Genomic DNA, 9,885 nt, shown 5'->3' on the forward strand with positions numbered 1-9,885 from the left:
CACACTCCCTCATTGAAACCACAAAAATCGGTGGAACTTAGAAACAAATTAGCAGAGGCACTAATAAATACATGGTAATATTTATTTAGAAAAGGAGAGGTATGTCCTGATAAATTGCTTCATTTTATTTAGTCATACTAGAGAGCCAACTAAGTTTGAAAAGAGATGGTGTAGATGTGTCTTCCTCCTCTGTGACAAGCTGTCTGAACAAGGAACCAGGACGCATCATGTCATCTTCTGTTCTGGAGAGTGTTGGAAGTACAACCTGCCATTAGATTGAAAGGAAAGTGCCTTAGATTCTACCAGGATTCTCTTACCTGCTCACCCACTCCAGTCTTCAGTTCTGAAAGCCACCCAGCACATAGAAGCAGATCTTAAAAACTATTGGGATTGCTAGTGAGAGGACCTTCCCTTCTAGGTAAGGTTAGAAAAAGACTGGATTTGAAGGAACTACTTCTCTTGACTGGTATTAACTTTTACTTGTGTGACAAACAAAACTACTATATCAGATTTTTAAGGAAAAGGACAAGCTTTAAATACACTTCCTTCCCACTGCTAGCTTCTTGAGTGTGAATACGATTTGCCAGAGATAAAACATCTTTGGAATGGGCATAATTTTGTTTAAATCGAAGTCTAATTATTCTTGGGGGGAAACTGTAAATTTTCTCTGTTCCTCTCACCACTTTTTAAAAACATGTAAGATCTAAAAGTTTTTAGGAAGAAGGTCCTAACAAAGTGGTTTGCAGAGAATGAGAAAAGAATATAAAACATCTAGAATAAAGAATACTAACATCTGCTTTTCAGTTATACAGGGCAAACAGATACTAAGGGGAGAGAACTGGTTTGAGTTTTGAAATACCCCAGTAAGATTGCTGCAGGCTTTACTGGATGGCAAACAGCTTGAAAAAGCAGTAAGTTTCCTGTTTCTTCCTAACAAATATGTTGTGGAGGATGAAACCATGACTAGGACAAAACAGTTTTTTCTGTTTTCCAAGTGAGTACAACCATTTTCTGGGGCTGGGTATGTAACTACAGCCCCCTCCCTAGTATTGCTAAATAAAATTCCATCCTATCTTTTGCAGAATTTTCTATAGTATTAGCAGCCTAAAATACTATCTCCACAGTGAGGCTGCTTAATGTCTAAACATGATCATCTTTTTAAACATCTATCAGCTCAGTCTAGTAAGATCTTGTACTTGTATTGCACCACCATTAAATGCAGCATTAGTGAATGTTGTCACTTAGTTCTTTCTTAGTATTTAAGAGAGAGATTCCCCCAAAGGTTCTATGGAAAGTGGGGCGGGAGAGCTATTGGATGTAGGTTTCAGATGCTGTGCTTACTAACCTGGTCTTTGGGTTCTGTGCTTCGGCTAGTGGACTTAGCCTTTCTTGAGCTAGTTGTGCTAAGTGGAAGAAGTCCAAACCTGAAAGGTAGAATTAAGACAGGTTTCAGAAGAGTCATCAGAAAACTTCAGAGCTTAGATGAAGTCCCATGTGAAAGTTTACCTGATCTGACTTGATGCCAGTGGTAGTATATTATGGGGCTCTTGGGAGTTGAAGGTGCTGCTCCGGGCAGAAAACTGATTATCCGTACCAGTTAGCAATCCAAATAGAACCTGGGAAATTTTTTAAAAAGGGCAAATTAAGATGGGGATCTTTTATTTATTGCCTTCTTAAAGTATGGAAGTGTTCTGTTAGGTTAAATATTGCCTCTGATCAAAAAGAATACTAAATCTACTCTAAAAGTGATTTTCTTTTCTTACCACTGATCACAGGAAGCTATTTGTATTTTGTTAAGCTTTCCCTGCTGCAGTTTTTAAAGGTCAGTCTTTATCCAACCACTTGGGGTGGATTTTTTTTGTAATCATCATCTGAGTTAAGGTTTAACTTTACCTGCCCTGAGCTTATTACTACCCACTATAACGTGGAACTCAACGTTTAACTAGAACAACAACTTGCTTGGCTTTTCCTCCACAATCTCCAGCTGAGAGGCAGCTGCTAATGTACTGCCAATGCTTTGATTTGTTTATTTTGCAACCTGAGCTCCCTCACACTAAGCTTACAACTCAGAAAGAAGCCTGTTCCCATCTTGACTTACCGAGGTTCGTTGCACCAGGCGATTAAGGTTGCTATTTAGGTGTGGTGTAAAAACATCTAGGTCAAAAGGATCTATGAGACCTTCTAAGAAGTCTGTTACTTTTTCGATTCTGGAAAAGAAATTGGAATGGGAATTGCTTTTCAGTATCCTGAAAAGAAAGCTATTATAAAAACCTATACATGTCCTCGAAAAAACCCAGTACTGGGATTTGTTCTATTTGTTTGTTTTTGCTTTTTAAATGGTAGCTCACCTTTTTCCCACAGGTGTATGCAGAGTAGCCTCCACAATTTTAATTAACCTCAGACTTGGACTAGAGTGTTCAGGTCAGACCACATTCCATATTGTTAATTTTGGGGGAAGAGGGCCAGATTACACTCTTAAGGTTTGCAGACTTGTGATAGATGAGATTCAGATAACTTATTTTCTCTATATACCTACAATTTAGCAGCCTCCACATGACTACTATTTTATTAGCAATGGGGGCACTTAGTTTTCAAATCAAAAATAATTAACTTCCAACGTGATCCTTAACCCCACCCCCAAAATGGTCTTTTAGGGGAATAAGTAAGGTACAATACCTGGAGTCCTGTTTACTTCGACTACTTTTCATCTCTTCACTTTTGACTGTCAACACAATATTGAGATAACGAAGATCATAAAGTAGCTGCAGCGCCCTGTTCTGGGTCATTGGGAATGTACCTTCTTTCTGCAAATTGTTTTCCCCAAACACAAAGAGGAATTATATGGGCATACTGAGCAGTCATTCATTAACCTAGTGGTCTCCAAAGTGGGAAGGCAGGCGTCACCTCAGACGCACTAGGCCTGACCCCAAGGGGGTGTGTGGTAGTCAAACCGCAGCATGGGAGATATATTGCAGCCCTGCCCTGCCCAGTTGGAGGGCTAGTTTGTTCCCAACACCATGTCCCTCTACTGAGCCAGGTGTCATCTCTGAAGGAAAATGAGATCTGAATCCCCACAGCAGCAGCTACATGGATGCTAATAGGAAAATGCCATAACCCCTTCACCCTATATCTAGGGCAGTGATTGGTGAATAACAGGAGCCTAACCACCTCTGCCACTTGATTTTAGAAGGGACAGTGAACGACACAGAATAAGCCAAAACGTATGAGTTGTGAAAGAGCAAAGATGTCGTTGCTTTTTCTTTCTTCCATATTTCCCAATTACTGTCCACGCCACCTTCCTTCACAACCTATCATCCTTGATGCTTCAGATTTCCCTCCCCCAACACAGTCATTTACATCCCACCCTTCTAAGATTTCTATTTTTGTGTAAGTTTTACAATGTACATAATTAGTGCAGTAGCACATGTATATACTTCTATTTACAATAAGTAAATTACATATACTAGGAATGTGTACTCAACAATTTTTTACCAATAGATATGTTTAATTAAAAATGTTTGTCGATTACTGTACTAACCAATCCAGAATTAGTCTTGGGCAAGTTAAATTTTGGTATTTCAAGAGAAGACTTTTACAAATGAAATTCCAAGTTTCTAGATAAAAGAACTCTAATTACTTAATTAGTTCAAGTTCAGGTTAGACCTTGGTCTAAAAGTTAAAGCCTCCAATTTGTAACAGACTGAAGACTTACACCCTGTACTGGCAGGTCAAATGAGTCCTGTGTGACAATTTAGGAACTAAGGTGAGGAAAAGAGGAACTTCTCTGCTATAAAACACAGGCATAAATTAAGAGGAAAGGAAGCTGGATGCTCTTGCTATCAATGGGAATTACGTAGTCTTAGTAGGAAAGACAGCCAAGAGCTGAATTTGATCAGCATTAAACTTGGGTATGCACAGGCTTAGGAATGATGAATACATGGAGAATGGTTTCACATTTTAAGAAATGCAAACTAGTTAGAAACCAATGGTTGCGGAAAGGTATAATTTAACTGGGTGAGAGAAAGGCATTTGGATATCCTGTAGTAATCGGTACCTGACCCAAGTGTTCCTAAAGGCATTGCCAAGTATGTCTGAATGCTATGACTTATATGTCTGAACTCCCCATCAAAGCTACTACAACACAAGACATGTTTTAGGCAGAGATGAGCCCCTCCAACATACCTTTGTTGTCTTCTCTTCAGAAAGCTTTTCATAGCCTGCTAATACTTGAACCAGGCACCCCTTTAGCATCTCCTGCAGCGTTGCCTTTGGCAAGGCGTGGCCTCCAACCTGATTTATTTCCTGACACAGGCTGAAGAGGAAGGATTGTACATACCAGGATGGCTACAAGAATCAAATATTGTCATTTAGAAAGGAGTTGGCAGGTGACCAGAATGGGTCCTGGGGAAAGTAGGATGGGTTTGGCTATATAAGGCTTCTTTGAACGTGGCTGGGACTTGACCTCTCATATCAGCCACCTCTGCCCCACACACCACTCCAGGACTCTGTGCTTCACACACAGCACAGACTTCAGGAGGAGAACCATGAGAGTAAAAGGAAAGCTTTCACCCAGGCACTTGCACAAAAGCACTTCGTATGAGGGTGCTGTCATTTTCATGGCCCACAGGTAAAAAAATTCATAGACAAGGTAGAATCTGGCTTGTTTGGGAAGCCGTGCTTTATGGGAGTGTGGGAAAATTAACAACTGGGAAATGCAATCACTAAACTTTTGAAGTGCTAATCCTTAACTGATGTAAGGGTCCTAACTTATTGTCTACATGATACTATTTTAGCTCCTACTAAAGGAAAGGCATCAGGAAACCGGATACCCAGTCTCTCAATTCCCACTAGTTAACTGTGTGCCCTGGCACACTCATTGTGCCTTACCAGTAAACTACAACAAACCACTTTGTAATATGATTAATTACATTTTAGCACTTTAAAATAAACAAAGTGCTTTCATATACTTAATTTATTCCTACAACTTTATAAGGTAGTGGTGCAAGAAATTCTACTTTAGGGAAGAGAAAACTAAGTAAGGCTCAGAAAGGTGCACTAGAACTCGAATCCAGATTTGTCCAGCTTTTTCCAAAACTATGCCTCTCAGGAAGCAGTTCTTTCTAACTAAGGCTCACATAAAAGGGACTCCACCTCACCTGTACTGGTAGCCGAATCTTGGATGTTACGCTGCTCCCAGTTTCTGTCTCCTCCTGGATTTCTAACTCATCCCAGTTGGTGGCCATAGCTAGGATGGAACCAGCATTATCAAGAAGTAATGACTGGGTGAAATCACGAGCCAGGACCTGGCAATCAAAGAAAGAGACTCAATGGAACACCTCACAGATACATCCAGGGTGGGTATAAACAAGTGAATATTCCATGGAAAGGGCATCTTGTAATGTGCGGAGCCTTTTGAGTAAATGATAACCATTCCCCTTGTTGCTAAGTTCTCAAAAGCAGCACATGGGATGTTCCTGTTAACTTAGAGGACAGCAGCATAGCTTTTCAATTAAAAGCTGGCACTTGAATACTAGTCCAAAACGATGTAGATATTTTGGAAAAGAACAGATTCTTTCCAGGGAGGAGAATGGATGATGAAACCACCCAATCTCCAGAAGGGATCCCACATTTTCAGCTGATGAAGCTGATTTCCAGTTCTTAAGGTCATGACACTGAATAGAAAAAATATACCAGGGAAAACAGGAAATAGGTCTTGCATTGCAGAGGTCTGGTAAGAAAAATTCTAGTGATGGTAAGCTTTTTCTAGTCCCCTCGAAGCCCCCACATTCACTTTCCACATGGAAGGCTTCCCACTAGGAACAATGAAGTCATTCAACAGGAGCTCCTTCTGCACTTGAACATCATCATCTTGTCTCAGAGAATGAGGCAGCCTCTTTAAGGCTAATCTTTCTATCTGTGCTTTTTGATCCCATCCCTTCCCATTTTCAGGACCTTGCTCCATCAATCACCCCAATGTCCTTCATCCAGTTAATCCTCAATACTCTCCTCCACTAGCTCATTCCCCTTCTCTACACAGTCTTTCCTATCCCAGCCCTACCCCAAAACACTACCATCTCCTCCTCTCCACTGCTTAACTACTAGCACGAGTAGGCTATACTGGATGCTTCCTCTCCACCACTAGCTCATGCCTCAACTAGCAGTGATGCTTCTAACACTGGTAACTGTTCCCTCCTTGATACTCTCTCCCCTCTTAGCACCTGAGGAGGTAGGAGAATCAGGGGAGCACAGTGTGGCAGAAGCTATTTCTGCTGTAACCTCACGAAGTTCCCTAAATGCAAGCATTTTCCAAGGCTCTTGTCTTTAGCTTTCTTTTTCCTCTTCTATATTTTCCTTTAGCACACTCCTCTACTGCCACAGTTTAAACTATCACCTTCCAAACCAACAACCCCAAATCTATTATTGACAGCCCTGCTTTTTAGGCAATTAGGGAGGTTCACAACCCTACCACCACTGGGAAGATTCAGCTAGAGATAGTGTATAGGATGGATTGGATGGAGAGAGGTTGGAGGCAAGGGGACCAATTAGACTATTGCAGTAGTCCTAGGAGAGGTACAATCTGAAGAAGAGAATTGCAAGGTAGACTCAAGGATTTGGTATCTGATACAAGGAGCGACAAGGACAAGAACAGGTCAAGCCTTGGCAACTGAAATGTTAGTGCCAGAACTGAACAGCTTTAGAGACCTGGCGAGGTGATAACCTGAATGTCTCACAGGCAGTTCATTCAGCATATCCCAAACTAAATTGAACTAAGCCAGGCTTAAAACCTTGAAGTCACCTTTGACCTCTCTCTTCTTCATCTACATCCGTACATACAGCTACCAAGTCTTTTAAATCTACCTTGAAATCTCTTACAGTTGTCCCCAACCCTTCATCTCTATGGCCACTTCCATGCAGTTCTCACTATGTCTGCCCTGGACTAGTGTGGGAGTCTGGTCTTATTTGCAATCTCTCCTCACTACTCCAATCCACACTAAACACTACTGCTAGATTAATCAACATGTGTCTGAAGACATTAATCCCTGGCTAAAAAACATACAGTAGCTCCCCAATGCCTAACAAAGACAACTTGAGCTCTGTATTCAAAGGATCGCCCCCACCCCAAACCTGGTTCCAATGGAAGAACCCACAGACCTTAATTCTCTAGCCAAATTGCATCAGTTAACAATCCCTTAACACCTCTGAAGTTTTCTGTTTTGTTATATCCACCTTCACCCGCTGAAACCCTAAGGCCTAGTTCAAGTGCCACCTCTTCCATGTAGTCTTCCCTGATAATTCCAGCTGGAAGTGAATTTTGGTCACATTTTGTGCTTCTCCTTTGTATTTGTATATATCTTATTTGTATATGTCTTATTTCCTCAGGTTCCTATCTTCCTTCCCTCCTCCTCTCTTTACCCCCACCACCCCCACCCCCCTCCACATACATTTGTGATGGCCGTGCTCCACAGCCGGTATCCCAGCAGACTCTGCTCCAGGAGCTGCTCTTTCACTTCTTGCCATTTTGCTAGAACAGGATTCACTTCCTGAGCTTTTCCTTTCATCTGTTTCTTTGTAGACCGAGGCTCCCTCGTGGGTTTCTCTGAACTGCCCGATTTGCCCAAAATACATCGCTTTAGATGGGGACACAGTTCTCCAAGGGATTGGCAGAGCCTGGCCATAAACAGGACCGAGGAGAGCTTGGAACGACTGAGGGTGTGGGCCGGCCCTCGTAGCACAGCCTCGGCCCCTTGCAGCTCAGTACGCACACGTGCCACAATCTGCTCGGTGCAGGTCGCACAGTAGTTTCGGAGCATTCCCTCCACAGTGCCAGCATCCGAGTACCTATCAAAAGCAGAATTCTTGATCTGCATGCCTGAAGCCTCCTTGGGTGCATCTGAGGGAAGGTATGACAAGAGGTCATCCAGTTTGACCTTCAGTTTGGAGTCTAGGGCGAGACAAAAGCTCTGTACGTAGGGGCTGAGGGCCTGGGCTTTCATGGAGAGGCCGCTGCTGACACACTGGTTCCGGTTTGCCACATTGACCCATGCGGCATCTGAGGGCAAGTCGGAAGGACTCTCTGACCAGAGAAAGAGAGACATATTGTGTTCAAACTGAACCTGCTTATTGGGGGAGGCGCTGGAACTGGCTTCGAGCTCCTGCAGAGCTGAAGCCAGAAGCTGTTTGGAGCTGCTGGAGATGGAGTCAAAGCCTTCTCTTGTCAGTGTCTAGGAGAGAATGAAAAAGAATACCAGTCAGATTCCTGAGAGGAGACCTCAGAAACATCCACCACAACCCCCAGCTCCCTTGGCACCTTTCATTCACCTCCAGCTTCCAGTCCAACGATCCCAGTTCTGTTCCCCTAGCATGACATGCTCTTCCTTCCCCACTTCCCTCCCTTAGAAGCCTTGGTTTTGTCCAGGCCTTTGCACAAAGCCTTTACTGGCTCCTCCAGTTATCAGCATTCTCTCCCACCTCAAACACTTAACCTTGTCTTTATTTATCTATGGCACAGGTTGTATCAGTCAAAAAATTATAAGCTTGGGGCAGTTAGGTGGCGCAGTGGATAGAGCACCGGCCTTGAAGTCAGGAGGACCTGAGTTCAAATGCGGCCTCAGACCAAACACTTGACATGTACTAGCTGTGTGACCTTGAGCAAGTCACTTAACCCCAATTGCCTCACCAAAAACAAAAAAAGCTCTTTGAGGGCAGGGACCATTTTCCATTCTGTCTTTGTATCTGCCAGGCCTACCACAGTGCCTTACATGTAGCAGGCATTTAATTCAATTCCATGAGTGTTTTCTATATTGATGTCATTTTTTCCAAGTTAAGGAAAAAAAAATTCTCTTAGTTGTGGGCTTTTTAAAGCCTAGTCTCATTTTTTCTACTCTGGCATCTGCTAATTTGTAAGACTTATTTACCCACAGAGTAAGCTGCTAAGCAACCCTGATGAGACATGAAAGCTAACAGGAAAATGCCCTGAGCCAAGCAGAGATGGTGAGGGGCAAACACCTCACCAAGGGTGACCAGGCACTATCTGAGACGACAGTACCTACACCTGCCCTCCCTTCACCTGTAATCGGTCCAGGAACAGCTGCTGCAGCAGGTCCTCCCAGAAGGAGATGCGCTTATCCAGGAGGCACCGGCACACCACCTCCCAGCTGTGGCTCATGGAGTCGCTGGTGAGCAGCTCCCACACGGCATCTCGGATCCCTGCAAGGCCTTTCAGGCTCTTCACGTAAACCAGCAAATTGGTGATCCCGGTTTTGATATCTTCATTACACCTGCAACGCAATCATTTTCTTTTGAGTCCCCCATCAATCCCATACCACCCCTCATAGATGTGCTGCTTTTTTCCCCTTAGGCTAAGGACGGTGACATGTTTCTGAGTCGGTCACAGGCCTCAGGAGCGCAGTGCAGTGGCACTCAGCAGATCCACCAGCACACACTCTACCTCATAGAACCATGAAAAGCAGCCACTGCCACCTCTCCCTCAAGGCTTACATGCTGATCCATTTCTGTAGAGCGTCTTTCAGGTACTCCTCATTGATGGGGTGTGCAAGAGTCCGAAGAGTTGGCTGGAACTCCACAATGGAGGCTGGGAGGTACTTGAACCAGCTACACAACTTCATCTCTTGCAAGACACTGATGATGCCTTTCCCTAAACAGATGAAGCCTACTGGTCAACAATAGTTTAAACAGAATAAATAGGAGTCTTAAGTCTTCCCCCTCCTCCAGGCAGGTATGAAAGGAATTACAGAGGGTGAATGAAATCTTCATCCCTGGGGCCAATACTTGAAGTGGGAAAAATAAAGGTACCAGAATGAGTTACAGGCCTCCCCACCACACACACACACACACACACACACACACACACACACACACACACAC

At 43.4% G+C, this 9,885-nt stretch overlaps 1 protein-coding gene across 1 annotated transcript in view; it reads right to left on the reverse strand.

The window, feature by feature from the left end:
* Positions 1-68: 68 nt before the first annotated feature.
* Positions 69-9,885, reverse strand: part of COG1 (component of oligomeric golgi complex 1) — an 18,623-nt gene continuing 8,806 nt past the window's right edge. The window contains 10 exon segments of the mRNA XM_027872903.1: positions 69-265; positions 1,346-1,424; positions 1,507-1,616; positions 2,099-2,207; positions 2,677-2,804; positions 4,183-4,344; positions 5,157-5,303; positions 7,443-8,222; positions 9,068-9,278; positions 9,499-9,655. Of these exon segments, the coding sequence (XP_027728704.1) occupies positions 125-265; positions 1,346-1,424; positions 1,507-1,616; positions 2,099-2,207; positions 2,677-2,804; positions 4,183-4,344; positions 5,157-5,303; positions 7,443-8,222; positions 9,068-9,278; positions 9,499-9,655 (2,024 nt within the window). The 3' untranslated portion in view covers positions 69-124.

This window comes from Vombatus ursinus, unplaced genomic scaffold (assembly GCF_900497805.2).
Source record: "Vombatus ursinus unplaced genomic scaffold, bare-nosed wombat genome assembly UNPS02014801.1, whole genome shotgun sequence".
Classification (NCBI taxonomy): Eukaryota; Metazoa; Chordata; class Mammalia; order Diprotodontia; family Vombatidae; genus Vombatus; species Vombatus ursinus.